The sequence below is a fragment of the Lobosporangium transversale genome (assembly GCF_002105155.1).
Source record: "Lobosporangium transversale strain NRRL 3116 chromosome Unknown BCR41scaffold_24, whole genome shotgun sequence".
NCBI lineage: Eukaryota > Fungi > Mortierellomycota > Mortierellomycetes > Mortierellales > Mortierellaceae > Lobosporangium > Lobosporangium transversale.
This window is the reverse complement of record NW_019029002.1, coordinates 273,239-289,386: the sequence shown is the minus strand read 5'-3', so window position 1 is coordinate 289,386 and position 16,148 is coordinate 273,239. Positions and strand designations below refer to the sequence as shown.

Below are 16,148 nucleotides of genomic sequence, written 5' to 3'. Positions count from 1 at the left end.
GATTAATAGCATCTGGTCGACTTCGGATAGTGGTTATTCCGTGAGGTTTAGGCCCTCTACCTTAATTGGTGCATGGGTTCGAGTCCCATAGTCGACAATTGTGTCGGATGCATTTTTTTACAGTTGTATTTTGGGTTTAGCTACTTTTCTGCTTTGCATGAAAGGTCCGAACCGGAGCCATGTAAATAGGAAAGGATTAATCTATTTGGCAGCCCATACCAAATATAGTAATTTTTGCCTCTATTTGGCAGCCTATTTTTTGGGGCTGCCAAATAATGTTTTGCAAAACTAAGTTGAAGCGGTTGATCGGCCACACACTACGCCTTGTTGTACTCATCATATAATTACAAGTATTAGTGTTTGTCAGAAAGAGTAAAACCCATATGAATAAGTTGCGCTTCGATGCCTGGTAGCGGCTTCGGATGGAGTGACGACAATTGGACTTAAAATGAGTGACTTTGCTTAGAGCTCCAAGGTATCAACATGTCCATAAAGAAACACTCTGTTATATATGTATATATATATATATTTTATTTTCACTGGAGGAGCAGTGTGTACGGGACCGTGCAAATACTTCTTTTATGAGGGTGCTATTTGGCAGCTGGGCTGCCAAAGAGAGTTTTCAAAACTGATCATATTTGGTTGCCAATAGATTAATCCATTTGTACGGGGTTTTTATTTCATCTACAAGCAGCAACGTGTATCCTACGATTACATGATTCTAGCTTTTTATTTCGATCAAAATAAGCGAAGGTGAGTCTAGAGTAGAGGGGAGTCTGGAATTATTACTGTTGGAAGTTGCAGCGCCGTGGGAGCTGTGATACTCATCGCGCTCTGTTGCATATTTCACAGTATGCAATATTATGATAGAAAAAAATTAGGGTAAAAAACATTAATGCACTAAAAAGGTTAGCAGTAGAAATTAGTGGCAATAACGTGCCACACATAGACGCGATAAATCTTTGATATGAAGTTTTTAGAACGAACCTACAGATAGATACGTAGTTACCTGGTATAAGTCCCTCTAGCAGAAAATGAATAAATACCCCATGGGTGTGGTGTGTAGACCGATATCTTATTCTCATTTACTTTTCTACTGCTTACTATCTACAAAATATTTTTCACGCTCTATTCCGCTCGACAGTCACCCGAAAGAAAGTCTGGTCAAAGTGGGTTATTTATTATTTTTTTATTTTGAATCTCTGACAAACAGCTCATTTGTGACATATAAAAACACTTCACCAACCAAGATGGAAATTTGCGCTTTTATTAATGAGGCCAATGTGGATAACTACTGAAGTTTTTGGGCAGTACATGCTGAGGGAAAACGGCAAGAAATAGGATTGAAGACAGTGCTTCTCTTCATAACCATTTCAAAATTTAATTTTTTTGACCAAACTTTCTTTCAGATGATTGTACAATATGAAGCTAATCCCTAGACGCAGTGAGCATCTACATGTGCTGCTGAGTATGCGACACTGCGTGCTAAAGACGACCCAAGGCAAGTTCTGGCTATTATTGGTGAAAAATCAACCCTGATTGAACATGATAACAAACTTGGAATGTAATGAGACAAAATAAGGATCTTTATCAACATAACAGAAAAGAGTATTTATGCCTCTTTTCTATCACTATAAGTCACGGTTATGCTATTAAAGTATTTCAGCTATTTAGATATAGGAATATAGGTAAGTGTGGCACGACCGGCTTTGAGTGCGAACTGTCACCAACTATCAAAATATAAGTAATCTCTCGAGTTACAAACGGGTGAGAGGATAGACACTCCACAAAATAAACTGAGGTCTACCCATTGTATTTTGGTGAATTTGGTAGTAATGAGGGCGCTTGAGCTCTTAATAAAGAAGGACAGAGATAAGAACATAGAAGAAAGAGAAAAGAAAGAGAGTAGTAACACGACACGCTATGCATCTTAGCAATGAGTATGATCGTTTATATATCTACCGAAACAAACTACACATTAGGGGTCCCTAATTACTGAACTCATCGTTATATGCTTAATAGCGTACGGAAACACTAGAGATGTATGCACGCGCTAAATGAAAGAAAGCATTGGTGAACCATCCACAACCTATAAGAATACGACCAACAAAAGTGCAAAGTAAAGCGGCATAGTATTTCCGAATTATAGATAAATCGTTTGTAATTCTTTATTTAGTCCCAGAATCGCATAAAGAACACCAGCATCTATTCTGGGCTACGTACGACCTTGATAAGATAAATATTCTAGTCAATATTTGATGCTTGGGTGTCGAGCTTGTGTCGTGGACGGCTTCCTGGTAGTGGTATTAAAGACTGAAATAAAGACCTGGACAAAAAAAAAAAAGACCCCTGTGCAAATAATTTTTTTTTTATTTGTACGGGAGGAGCAGTGTAAATAAGGTGTGTACGGGGTCGTGCAAATATCTTTTTCCTTATTTTTATTACATTGTTCCAATGCCTAAAAAAATTGCCCAAAGGTAAGTTATTGAAAAGGGTGGAGAAATTTATCAGAATGTTTGCAAATTTTGTCCAGCTGGCCATGCGGAATTAACCATGGGATTTTGTGGAACATGTAAAGGACATGTTGTTTGGGTATTTGTGATAGTCGATTTGGTTATCGCGTTTGGAAAAATGGACAATATTCCAGGCGCAATCGGATAACTTTTAGGATAATTATGTTAGCTTAAATCGGATATGGCTTATTTCTCATTGGAACAATGCAAATTGCAAATAAATTTGAGAAACAGAGCTTAACCAAAGCAGGGGTCACTTGCCTAGGCAATTGCTGCGGTGTGGACGATATGGACCCGATTTTTTAATACTTTATGTAGTGCGCCTTAAGACAATGAGTTTAGAATATCTAATAATTACTGTTTTTCGCAACCTAGCCGGGTTTCCTTAAAGGAAATCCTTTTTTCTTGCTATGTAACTGGCACATGTTTACCACGGCTGGTTTCAAAATTGAAAAATACATATTTTCTGAAGGCTCAGTGCTAGTGGCTCCAGATGGAGCGAGTCCAATTGGGTTTGAAATGAATGACTTTACCTACAGCACTAAGGGTATCGGTATGTCCATAAAAAACACCGTGCAAGTAATTTTTTATTAATATGTGCATATTTACTTGGCTTGTACATCTGCCCCCCTTGAGGCAATTAAATAAATAAAGCCAGCATGACCTCGTCTCTTGGTGAACGTGCCTAGTAAGATCAATTCTGCTGAAGATGTTATGCAGCGTAGCCAGAAATGCAACAACTTTTGCGGCCTCCTTAATGACAAACAATACATATCCTCATATTGTTTTTAGCTGTTTTTGGATGGAGCTGAGTAGTATTAATGATTACTTACTGCTCAATAAGATTAAAAATAGATAGTGGTCGACTAGTTTTTGTCTAAATACACCACTTCCATACCGAAATTTTCAAGCGTTACCAAAATCCAAAGATAGCGTATTCTATTTTCTTAGCGGAAAAGGAAGTTTAAATATGTGATGGGTTGTTGGTTGATAAGAAAGTATCTAAACCATTTAAAAAAACATATAATATTTGCAAATCTTCCTTTCCGCTTTTGAGCCTATGGTCATCGAGCTGAAGCTAGATATCGGAGCCAAAAACCTGTATTGGCCTAGAATTGTGAACTTTTTTATAATTTTTTTTTTTTTTTTTTTTTTTTTCCATTTGGGATAAATGATACTTACAGCTTAGACTGCATGGGCTCCAGAGTCGGTGCTAGAGTCACCGGGGGTAGCGGCAGCGGTGGCATTGCTGCATCCTTGGCCCATGTCAAAAATATAGATCATATTATCAGAAGCGAGAGCTATTCTGCAACAACTCCAGGACAAATATTCTATGAAGAGTTATCCTTGGGCCTCTGAAGATGTAGGTGTAATCCCTAGAACGTTAAGTCTACCAAGCGTAGAAGCTGACCATAATGGACTTTCATGTTAACAGCCTTAGATTGATATTAACTTTTCTTAAATCTGATAAAAGCAAGTAGCGAAATGTGGTATACCAGCAATATGCTAGTAGAGATACGCCAAATGTTGCTTCTGTATCCCCCTAGGAGCTTAGGGTCATTTTTTAGTCCAGTAGTCTGTTATTGCCATTTGCGTTGTTATGTGGTTAGGTGTTATTTTACAAGGCCAATTATACAAGGAAGCAAATGTCTTGATTTCTAGGATACAATGCATTTACTGAACCCTTTTTAACCTTCGCCTTTCTTTAGCATAGAGATGGCGAAGTTTGTAATACCTCTAAGGAGAAGCATCTTTCTTTATTTATAGCAGTTTTGCCAGGACTATTGGTCGAGACTATCAACAGAATTACTTTATGTTTGTGTCACAGAACTTATATTTTTAAAATTACATCTTTTTGGCTTCGCATAGCCTCCTTGCCTCCTTGCCTCCTTGTTGTAGCATCTGCATCGACTTTAATGCTGCATTTTCTTCTACAGCCTCTACCCTAGCTCCAAGAGCCATGAGCACCTGCCGACAGCATAGGGGCAACAGTCTATTCATTTCCAGGCCAGCTGCTTTGCTGAACTAGGAATAACAAAAGCAAAACTGGTGCTGCAAGGTCAATATCAATGAGGGCTACGATGGTAAGAGGAGGCAGAGTAGCGCACCGAATATTTCATAAATATCCTTGCATAATTTTGCATTAGGTCTATGGTCTTACTCTCACAACACACACAGAGCGCACGAATTGCCTTTAAGGCAAAAGCAATTTAACGCCACTGTCTCTGGGCTATGTAGAAAGTATTTGCCGTGCTGACATCAGGCCTATGTTCTTCAATATTACGCTCTCTCATAGCCTAAAAACATTTTATTGGCCCGTTCAAAGCTAGACCTAGGATGTCCTTGCCAAATATGAAAATATTTGAGGATTAACTCAACTGTTTATCCCATGATACGAGCAGAGGCCATTTTACACCAGTCAATTACCTAAAGTGCATCTGCCAGTGATCCTCACTGCCTTTTGAAAATTATATTGTGGTGAAAAATAAGCAGCTACTTTTCATTACATTTCGATGTCTGTACGCTTAATAAAGCAAAATTAAGGTTCACATGTCTTTCCCTTTGGCGAAGCCAAAAAATGCTTGTAAATATAAGGTTAGAGCGAGAGATTTTGATTTATTGCCATTGTGATACTAAGCGGTTGCTGCTGTGCCATTTTCACCTGTCTCACGTGTGGTTCACCAACTTTTGATTGTCGTTTCCCCTTCTCCATGTCTACTTCCACCTCCCCGTTAGCACTCTGTGCATGGCTTCGGCCACTAAAGAAGTAGCGGTTTCAACTATAGCTACTCCAAGCGATGCGCCAGCGACTGTGGCTTTTGCAACGCTTGTGGCGCCAGAAGTTGGAGATTCTGGTCCAGCTACTGCTGTGGTTCCTGCGGCTACAGCACCTACTGTCGCTCCGGAGATAATCGTTCCAACTGTCCCTAGTCCAGCTGCACCAATGGACTGGAGAACCGCACAAGCTGAACCGGCAGCAACTGTACCTCCGTATGAGGACATAAACGAGGCGGCTAGGCTTCCACCTGCGATCCCAGCAGCGCCGAAACCAACACTAGCGACAGTAGCAGTGACAATGATAGGTCCTGCAATGGCGCCAACGACTGCTGCGGCCCCGATAGTGACAGCTTTTCATGATACCGACATGTTATCTTGTTAGTGGTTTTTTTTTTTTTTTTTGAAAAGGAGGGAGAAGAAAGGTGAAGAAACAAAAAAGGAAAAGAAAGAAGGAGAGGATTTCCTACTTTTATAGGAAAAAGAAGACTGCGATTATGCATGTATATGCGCATATGCGTGTGAGAGGCATGTGAGCTTGTACTTGCCTTTTATCTTTTACTCATGGCTTATCCCTTCGTCCATCACAAGGGCAAATTTGCCATTATAAATGGGCTTAAAATTCAGCAATCCATGGGCATTGTCTTGAAATCTTATTTCGATGTCGAAATAAATGGCCGAAAACAAATTGTCATGGAGCTATCCTGGTTTCTTTATTTGTGCAAATAAAAAACTCATGAGGACTTTCGCATGACCCTAGCATCCGCTTGGGAGTCCATTGTATCGTTTATTTATTGAATAGTGTAATAGCAGTGATAATATTCGCCGCCGTAGTCTCGACTTGAAAGGAGGGCGATCTGAGTTGATTCATTCTACCGCACCATAGAGCTTGACTAACTTGATCTTTTCCTGTACAATTCGGCGAAGCTTGGTTTGTCGCATCCGGCGCTTCCTCATCTTCTTGCGTTCCCTTGATATATCTAGGCTGATAAGCACTGCTAATAGGGTTTGTGGGGTCTGTTGAAGCTATAGGGAACCAATTCAACATATCACACTCATGGTGATACGTTGGAGCGAATGGTGAAATATTTGCGTGTGGCAATTCAAATGTGTAGATGGTTTCGAGAGCATGTGAGAAGAAACAAACAAATTTTATTTTGGTGACCCAATCCCTAAGAAAGACACTCAAGCACGTCGGTATATTTTAACTCGCTTCTGTTGTTGTAGTTTCGTATACCATGTTGTAACTTGTGTTCTATATACCTATATTCTGTCGACTGCCCAATTCACACACACACAAAAAGGTTGCCAACATCACCAATACCTGATGTTCCAAACTTTGAAAAAGAATGGATGGTATCATACGTGTATGATGCCAGCAAGTATGCAATGGGTTATAAATGAGGTAATATATGCAAGTGTGGCCTACCAAATGTCCAAGTGGCCCAGGTCTATTTGACAACCCAGTCTTCAATTAGCTTTATTTCTTATTGCTTTTTAAAAATAAAAAATGACATTTATATTTCAAGCACATTCCTCGATTAGCCCTGTTGGCATAAAAAATGTCCAGAACCCTGAGCAGCGAACCTGCCGTAACCTGTCCAATATCGCGCTCAATAAGATCTAAGGAGCGGTAAGCTGGTTTATACGAGTACCGATATTCATGCTTTTTATTTATTTATTTTATTTTAAATAAAGGGATTTAGCGCTTTATTATATTAATAATAGAAAGCATTGAGCAATGAGGACAACTCGTAGTTACTTCCAATTCTACTATTGCACTGCTCAACCCCCAAACTACTAACATATAGCTGTCAAAATTAACAAACATAACTCATACACAGGTTTGTAGGCTGGTATTCCAGCCAGAGCAGGTGGCTCTTCGTGCTTTCTACATTCAAGAGATTTGATAGCTGAAAAGATGCTCTGTTAATGCAATGTACTAAGGACTGGGGCGCTTCGATATAGCCATAATATGGAATAAGGCAGCTTGTTGAGCCCAGACGCCTCCACTACAGAAAAGTTGCCGTGAGAAGGCAATAAACCGGAATTAACTCGATCAAAAAAAAAAAAAAAAAAAAAAAAAAAAAAAAAAAAAGAAAGGAGTACGGAAGACGAAGTGTAAGTAAACACGAGCGCAGGCCAAATTCCCGTTACCGACTTCAAAATGGTCAAGGAAATGAGGAGCAAGTTTCCGGCGGATACCTGTTTCCTTAGACGCAATCTTATAGGCCTGAGGGCACTTGAATCCAGTTGTTTGGCTTTCTCGACGACATTGTATCGATTGTCAAGGATATAGTGAGGGTTGCTCATTTAGTAGTTTGGTGGCAAGGCTCTATGCGTGGTAACATAATCCAACAGTGGTCAATATTATATAACGTACATTGCTTGGATAAGGCCTAATGCGTATTTTGTGGTATAGTCCCGAAAAGCTTTTTTTCTGTTTACAAATACTGTATTACGGTAGCACAATAAAAAAAAAAAAAAAAAGAGAGAGAGAGAGAAAGAGGGGAGCTCTCTTTCCGAAGGGAGCAACAGGGATCATCAAAAGCCGGAACATGTGACCAATCGGGACACGTTTTGCAGCACGCTCGTCCGTGCGCGGCTGGCGTCGAACCAATATATCACTCTGCCTTGCGCTACATTGAAAGTTGTTACTTGAACAACACTTATTTTATGATTTTCTTTTTTTATTGCGGAAAACACTAGATGTGTTAGAAAGAGCTGTATGTATCCAATTGCTCAGAACGGCGAGATGGTTCCTTTCTACGCTGAATCTAAATCTTTCCAGTCCTCCTTGATAAAATCACTTCCTTTCTCCGCAATCATAACGGTTGGTGCACAGGTATGGCAGCCAGGTATTTTCGGCATCACGCTCGCATCAATCACCCTTAAGTTCTCCACACCATGGACATTCAGCCGATGATCAACCACTGCTAGCGGGTCCGAGGCGGGCCCCATACGGCATGTGCCTGTAGGGTGGTAGATCGTGTTACAATTCTGCCGCACAAAATCCTGAAGTTTGGCATCATCGTGATCTGGAACAGCCTCCTCGCCTGGAAAAACCTCCTGTCCTCCAACTTCAGGATCTTGGCTCAACCGGCGACCCAGCTTACGTATAAACTTAATAGTCTCTGCCACGACACGCAGATCAAACGGATCCGAAAAGTAGTTAGGGTCAATTACTGTCTCCCATTCCACCGCTGACGAACCGCTTTTTTGCATTTTTGGTCGAATCGTCACAGTACCGGAGGAGCAAGGGTGGAGTAGTGAGACCACCAGGGAATAGTACTCCTCAGGATGGAGTGCCATTTTCTCGCCATGGGCTTCAAAGTCAAATGGATAAACTATAATTTCGACATGAGGCGCGTCCGGTCCACTAGCTCTCTCTTTGTACGTTCCGTTAGCTTTTTCGCGCTCCACAAAGTCCGGAACAATATCCTCCAGCCTCAAAAAAGCGGCGCCCTCAATACCATTGCTAGAGAGGACACCAGCGCCACGGAGCTTGTAGTTAAGGACAGTTGGCAGTAAGTTATAGATATTCATGCCAGTGTCATGAACAGTACTTGCTCGAAATACAATTTCCATACGTATATGGTCCTCAAGGTTAGCACCTACTCCAGGAAGTGTATGGACATGAGGGATAGAGGGCTGACGGGATGGACCAATCCCAGAGGCAAGAAGCAGATGTGGCGAGCCAAATGCACCTGCGCAAAGTAGTACTTCTTTTGTAGCTAGAACGCGTCGCTGGACTATTGCATGGCAACATTGCGTTAGTTGTAATACTGTGAAAATAAAGGAAATACATGTATAATTAAAAAAAAAGAAACTTGACATTTGGGTGTCACTCTACCATTTCTATGATCCAAAAACTCGACACCGTAAGCCGTTTTGACACCCTTCCGCGTCTGGGTTAGGATACGACTGATATTCGCACCGTAAACCACCCTGATCCTTCCCCTCTCACCCCCACCTGGAACAATATTTTTGCCCTTTAGAAATGCTCTAGCCAATGAGCTCCGGACGCCGTCGCGCTGAACGAACCGCTGGATCAAAGTCACTCCTAGATTTGTATGGCCATTGCAGTCCTTGTTGAAGGGCACGCCTTCTGCCACATTTGCCTCGATGAATTTCTCAGTGAACTTATGAGTGTATTGAAATCCAACTTGCCATGGTCCTTCTGTACCGTGGTACGTTGGCTCGTAGGCTTCGTATGTTGATCCCTGCCTAGGAGATGATGGTAGATTCGGGTCATTAAACCCTTCTGGCTTTTTAAAATAGGGTAAGCATTCCCCATAAGACCAGCCAGGGTTGCCTAGCGACTCCCATTCATCGTAATCAGAATGTGCCCCACGGACATACATCATGGCATTGATAGAGCTTGACCCTCCGAAGATCTTGCCTCGAGGTTGTTTCAAAATCCGTCCATTTGCGTGGACCTGAGGGACGGTTCTATAGCGCCAGTCTTTACTGCTATCGATATTGAACATAGAAAGAAGAGGGGCCCTTGATGACGGGATCTCATCCGAGTAACCAGCCTCGAGGACAAGGACATTAACCTTTGGGTCTTCTGCTAAACGGCTAGCTACCACGCAACCGGCAGCACCACCTTTTAGAAATCGAAGATTATTGTGAGCCTGTTTAATTGCAATGAGGCAGACAGTATAAAAATGATAATAGTTTGTCAATTGCAACTGCAGTTTCTCGTTTTCAGATACATACCTCCACAAACGATGTAGTCAAACTGCTCTTGTGAGTCCTTGGTATGAGTCCACGGTCCTTTGCCTTCTTCGGCCAGGCTAGTGAAGGTAGCAAACTTGTCTAGAAGCAACGCCGAGCTTCGCATGACAGCTGTATATAGCGAGTACTGGGCCATATTTATGTGTATAGTCAAAAAAAAAAAGAAAAAAAAGACGAAGAATGAAAAGTTGAAAGTAAAAAACAGAAAAAAACAGAAAAAAACGGAAAAAAAGAGAAAAGATATAGTTTTGATAAAACAGTAGTAGTTCATAAATCTTTTGAATGACTTTGATTGTATCGGGAGCATAGATGGGTTACTGTGAGGAAGCCTTCATCCTCTTAATCACATGAACTACAGTTTTACACCGGGAAGGAAATAGCAAGGTGATCTTGTAACGTGAAGCGCCAAAGCGAAATGGAGCATATATGGATTACTGTATGACAAAAAAAAAAAAAAAAGAGCGTATAGAAACGAGATGGAGTATATAAGACCCCCATTTATTTCAATCAAAATTATGATTGGATTAATGAATTTGTTCAAAAGGCTACAACCTCGTCATTTAGGTCTTTTCTCATATTATCGCAGTATAAAGTGTTTTAATCATCTGAGGGCCCATGTCATATAAAAAAAAACAGTTTGGATACAGCCTATCACAGTACATTTCCTACGTTAGTCTATCCCATCTCTTGTCAAGAGTGTAGAGCGAACAAACGAAGAGAATGAAGAATATGATCCTCCTTACTATCAAGAGTAAATGGTTCTAGAACAGCGCGATTCGTGCTAAAGCTGTTTGTGAACAGATTGTTGCTGGTGTGAGCTTGCAAGTCACGAATGTGGAGTATTATTCTTACCTCCAGCCGTGAGCGTTTTCTCACTCTTTCATATGAAATATGATGGAGGCGCGTAGAATATCCTTATTCAATTCCCAAATATCTTTGATTTTTATTAGTCACTCTAGAACGTGCAACAAGGTGGATTTGATCAGTGGCCAGCTGATATAGCTTGATAGCTTCCGCTTACTCTTCCTATGAGCGATTTCGAGAACCACTCACCGCTCGGTCTCCTCGGCCTCCTCGATCATCATGAAACGTAAGCAACACTCTCCAAACATAAACTCTTCCTGAAGCTCTTAGTTCTCTCGCTCTATGCTGTCCTTGTTCTGGCTTCTCTTTTCTGCATCGCTCTCTTCCTCACTTTTCATATCACCGTCGGATTACGAACGGTACGAGCCCCTTAATCCGACCGGAGCGTGGTAGTTCTAGCCGGCTCCACGAAATGAAGCCGACCCGCCCAGCCACTATCTCTTCACTGAGGCGGCCAGAATATCTCATTCAAGCCCTCTCAAATGGTCAGGCAGCTGAGCAGCCTTGGCCAAACAGCCAGGCCGCTACCTCCTCGGACAACTCAAAGACATGATAACTAAACCGCCTCTTCATGGTGCGTTCTGGGCGCTGTCAATACTGGGAGGCCAGTGCCGCTCGCTGAAGAGCGAATTCAAAGATAAAAAACGATCTAACAAGGCAAACAAATGCCTCATTAAAAAAATGAAAAGGAAATAAAAAAGATTCCAAAGAATAAATAAGTCAAAGATTTACAACAAAAAAAAAGCGCTTATTCTAGCGTAGAGCAATCTTAATAATAGTACTGGCGCGTACATGCGAATTATTAACACACTAACACAAGGCGCTATCCTATATAGCAACAACGCATATCTAAGCATACACCCGAGCTGATTCTTGGATGTCATGTGATGGTAAACCCTTCAGCCGGGTGAGTAGATTAGCAATAGAAATGAGTAAATGAGTATGTACGTGTGCGTGGACGTTTGCAAGGCTATAAGACCTGACTTAGAGGATTACAGCTTGCCAGTCCAGCTTCGCGTGGTGTGCTCTCGATGACAAATTAGGAGAGTGTTCTGGCGATAATGAAGAAAACACTTTTTAGGGCGACCAAGAGTCTGGCTTCTTGTAACTTAGGTAGCAGCTAGGTAATCTAGGTAGTCAGATAGCAAACAATTATTTATTTATTTATTTTTAAAAAAAGAGCCGTGCTTTGATTCAAAAGGCTGTTTAGAAGGGGATATGATTGAGTATGGCAATAAAAAAAGAGCTCTTGTGACACAAATGATTCAGGCCCTAATGATTGTTTGTGCCTATTCGATTGTCTTACCTGCAAACATAAAAATATAGTGTGTTGATTTGCCCGTCTATTTTTCGGACATTTGACGTGTAATCCTTTGTGGCTACCAAACAGCAGGCCTGTGTCATTAATAGCATTTCACCATCTTTTAAGATGTAACCTTTTCCTTCCCAGTGAGCATTGAACCTTGCTTTATCCTAATCACATCTCCCCTTCCGCGTTGCTCATGATTTTAAAGGCTGCGAATTGGCTATGATAGCAGCAGCAGATTGAGTGACAGGGATAGTGTCTGGGAGACCCAACACAGCACTCAATCGGCCTTGTGACTGTTGTTCCTGTGCCTGCTATTGCCGCTCGTAGCTCGGGCGTTGACATATCTGTACTGATTGATCCACTTTACTACTCTATAAAGGTCGAGGGTAACAGCCGCAACCAGGGCCGGTAGTAACATCAAAAATAGTCCTATGGGTCATGACACTAAGCAATTGAAGACGAGAAAGAAGCTCCCAATGCGCCGCTATTGTCCGGTATATTTGCTTTCTTGTCTCATCTACAAGTGAACAGGCATTATTGAAGAAGGAAAAAAAATAAATAAAAAAACCGTGGACTATTACCAGGACACTTTTCATTGTACAATAAGCCTGCGTTTGGATTTCAAAATATTGTGGTCTGAGGAGCTTGAACGAAACCATGACGCGATATGAATCGTATAAAGAGGCATATCCGTGCAGCTCTTGCGATCCTTGGATGGCAATAGTACAGTAGCACTTTGAGAGTGCGCCCTTTTCTTTTTGCTCCTCTTGTCCCCTCTTGCTATAATGTCATGGGCTATAGAGCTGCTTAGTGTTACTGTAGATCTTGGTTATCAGTTATGCATATATTCGATTATCTCATCCTTAATACTATAAGAAAATGGAGCGATCAGTAGCAGGAGTAGGAACGTTGACAGCGGCCACTGGGCCGTTTGGATGAGGAACATGGCCCGTGGATTTAATAATATAGAGGGAAAGCGACAAGCAATGGTTCTGGACGTGGCCGAGGTTTTTTATAAGATATAGAAGACCAAAGACTGAGACAGCAGGAGACGTAGGCAACGCAATAATGCTTTCCTATTTATATGATAAGAGAGTGATGATATTTACCCTAATACAGAGGACAAAGTGTGTTTGGGGATGATTTGTCTTTTCTTTTTGTTTTTTTTTTTATAATAGTGTTTCCCGTCACTCTGTATGCTTTTAATGATCGACATGGCCTGAATAAGATGAAGCTAACCAAAAAGGGGAATGACTATGTAAATATAAACCAGCTGCTGTGCTCTGAAACACTTGTGACCTGCCCATTCTTATTTTTTATTATTCTCTCTTTTTCTTCTCTCTTCCTGTTGCTGCTCTATATACGGCTTGAGCAAAGTATAATCCTCCAACTCCTACTGCACTCGCTCCACTTGCTATTGTGTTTACTCCAAGAGACGCATTGACTGCTACGACCTTTGCAGCGTCGGGAGCTATAGCTTGTTCAGCAATTGAGGCACCATAGGCTGCAGCAGAGACTGTGGCCTGTGCAGCAATTGAAGCACCCGAGGCTGCGGCTGAGGCTGCAGCTTTCACTCCATCTTGAACTCCCTCCAAGGTTCCTATTGCTGCAGTTGCTGCGGATGCAGCACCTACTGCCGCTCCAGAGAGAACTGTCCCAGTTACTCCTAGTCCAGCTGCGCCAATAGACTGGAGAGTCGCACAAGCAGAGCCAGCGCCAACAGCACCTCCATATGAGGACATAAACGTTGCAGCTAGACTTCCACTTACGATTCCACCAGAGCCAAAGCCAGCGCTAGTAATGGCAGTGGTGACAACGGCAGGGCCTGCGACGATACCGACGACTGTTGCGGCTCCGATAACGGCAATCTTTCCTGATATCGGCATGTTTTCAAAGGAGAAAGAGAAATTGAGGTTTTCTTTTGTATTGCCATCCTCAGAGTGCACAAGCACATCTTTGGCAGTGTTAATAGGGACTAATTCAACGCTCATTCTTTCTGTTTTGGCGGCACAGCTCTGTTTAATGTTATTAACTTGTTGTTGAAAGAAACAGAAAAGAAAGAGGAAAGAAACTTTGGTTACGTTTGCGCCGGAAGAAAATATGAGTCATGTGGGGCTTGTATACATGTATCTACCTTTTGCTCATAGTTTATGCCTCGTGGGATGATTTATGATTTGTGGATAGAGGACGGCCTAGAACTACACCTTGATCAAAGAAAGATAAAGACCGATGAATCCCTTTTTGTTATTGGTGGTGATTCAACGGATGATATGAATGCTGCCTTCATTTGACATTTATGAAATGCATTGTCATTTCTTTTTCATTAAAACCATTTATTCTGGTCCTGAACCAAAAGGGCAATTTATTAACATGGCCAAATCAGCCCAGTCTTCCAAGTAGAAAATATCGATCAGTCTCGTGATCTTCGGTCTTCTCGTATTTATATCACTCGTCCAAGTTGAATGGACCCCATTTCTTACTTCCTCATAGATAGGTTAAGGCGCAAGGTGCGGCAGTTCTTTGCAGTTGCAAGGGAACAGGTAACACAGCACCTTTTTTTTACCATGTTCCCAGTCCGTCCTCCTGCAGATCAAGAACGCTTTCTTGGTTATTTCCCTCATAGTGGCCTTCACAATCAGTGGATGGCATCGGAGACGGCATTTTGACTGGCTGGATGTCTGAATGGGACTTTGCTCTTATCACCGCTCTATATGACTGAAAAGACTTTCAACATTGGATGGATGCCTCTTGAAGCGTTGGCTGAGAGATGGGGGACAGTGAATCGAGAAAGTCAGAATTTTGTAAGACATTGATGCCAAAGATATCAGGACAAGGACCAACTTTACAGGGAATGAAGGAGGCATTTTATTACTCGGCCCCAAGCAATAGGAGCGCAGATATAAACTGTCGGATTTATCATGCCTGGACAACCATCCCTTGGGCTTTTGTCTGTACTTTGTCCAGAGTTCTGAAGGGGTTGACGGTGAATACGACATTAGCAGCATCTTTGGGGCTGGTGGGCCCGATCTGTGTATTTTATCGATTAAACATGACCATCTCATGGCTACAAGGACAATCGGGGGTATTAAATGCAGACGTGGAAAAGGATGTTTGTTGGGTGAATGATACTACATGGTTTGATGCTGGAGCCTTGGATGACTCCGAATACGGTCACAGACACCATACAGAGCCGCCAGCCAGTGTAGTGGATGTTAATACTTGGAAGACTCGATACAATCGAGCCATCTTACTCTCAGACCTACAGATACGTCCAGGAAAAGTGATCCATTTTGGATCGCTCTTCGGCCCTGAACGAGTAGAAGTACGATCAGAAGGACACCAGATGCTGGAGCGTTACATCACTGATAGCTTTGATATCTGGGGTCAAGATATTCTGGCCACAACGTATACTGCAGAAGACCACATTCAAACCTGGATTAAATTTGTTAACAAAACACTGTCAGGGTCTTTGGGGCTACACCAACAGACATCCGATGGCGGATTTATAAAAGACGCCTCACAAAATATAGAGCTTGTGACTGCTTGGGTTCGGGAGATCATCCAGATGGTAAAGCAGACCTGAGCAATACACAACCACCAACGTCAGCTCCAACATTGACAAGTAGCGTCAGCAGCCCCTGCACAGGAATCGCTGTCAACACATCTATCACCGTCAGCTCCAGAAGTGGGATTGCCTACGTTGCTGGATCTTTGCAGGCAACAATCTCAAGAATCACCTTTCACCTTTTTGGCCATCGATATTCCTCATCTACGCGAATCCCTACTCCTCACTGATTGTATGAAGGGATTGCCATGTACCATCGTCTTGTCTGATTTCCCCAAGACAATGGCGAGATTAGAGGGGCTCAAAACCCATTCAACAATATCCGCATGTTACCATCCTTGATCTCATTAGTGGATGTCAATATGGCCGCAACGATAAGATA

The 16,148-nt window shown here is 42.0% G+C and overlaps 3 protein-coding genes and 1 non-coding gene across 4 annotated transcripts; 1 reads left to right on the top strand and 3 right to left on the bottom strand.

The window, feature by feature from the left end:
• Nucleotides 1-15: 15 nt before the first annotated feature.
• BCR41DRAFT_t90 lies at nucleotides 16-97 on the top strand. The gene has a single exon. It is a non-coding gene; the product is annotated as a tRNA-Leu (tRNA).
• A 5,039-nt stretch (nucleotides 98-5,136) lies between these two features.
• Nucleotides 5,137-5,661, bottom strand: BCR41DRAFT_355959 (hypothetical protein). Its single transcript, XM_022024560.1, has one exon. The coding sequence runs from the start codon at nucleotides 5,514-5,516 to the stop codon at nucleotides 5,229-5,231; it is 288 nt and encodes a 95-aa protein (XP_021880304.1). The 5' UTR covers nucleotides 5,517-5,661; the 3' UTR covers nucleotides 5,137-5,228.
• Nucleotides 5,662-8,087: 2,426 nt separating this feature from the next.
• Nucleotides 8,088-9,889, bottom strand: BCR41DRAFT_288569 (GMC oxidoreductase-domain-containing protein; the record flags this gene model as incomplete). Its single annotated transcript, XM_022020309.1, has 2 exons — nucleotides 8,088-9,040; nucleotides 9,142-9,889. Coding segments are annotated over 2 exons (1,701 nt in total), but the record flags the coding sequence as incomplete, so codon positions are not given.
• A 3,530-nt stretch (nucleotides 9,890-13,419) lies between these two features.
• Nucleotides 13,420-14,253, bottom strand: BCR41DRAFT_355958 (hypothetical protein). Its single transcript, XM_022024559.1, has one exon. The coding sequence runs from the start codon at nucleotides 14,190-14,192 to the stop codon at nucleotides 13,521-13,523; it is 672 nt and encodes a 223-aa protein (XP_021880302.1). The 5' UTR covers nucleotides 14,193-14,253; the 3' UTR covers nucleotides 13,420-13,520.
• Between the last annotated feature and the right edge of the window lie 1,895 nt (nucleotides 14,254-16,148).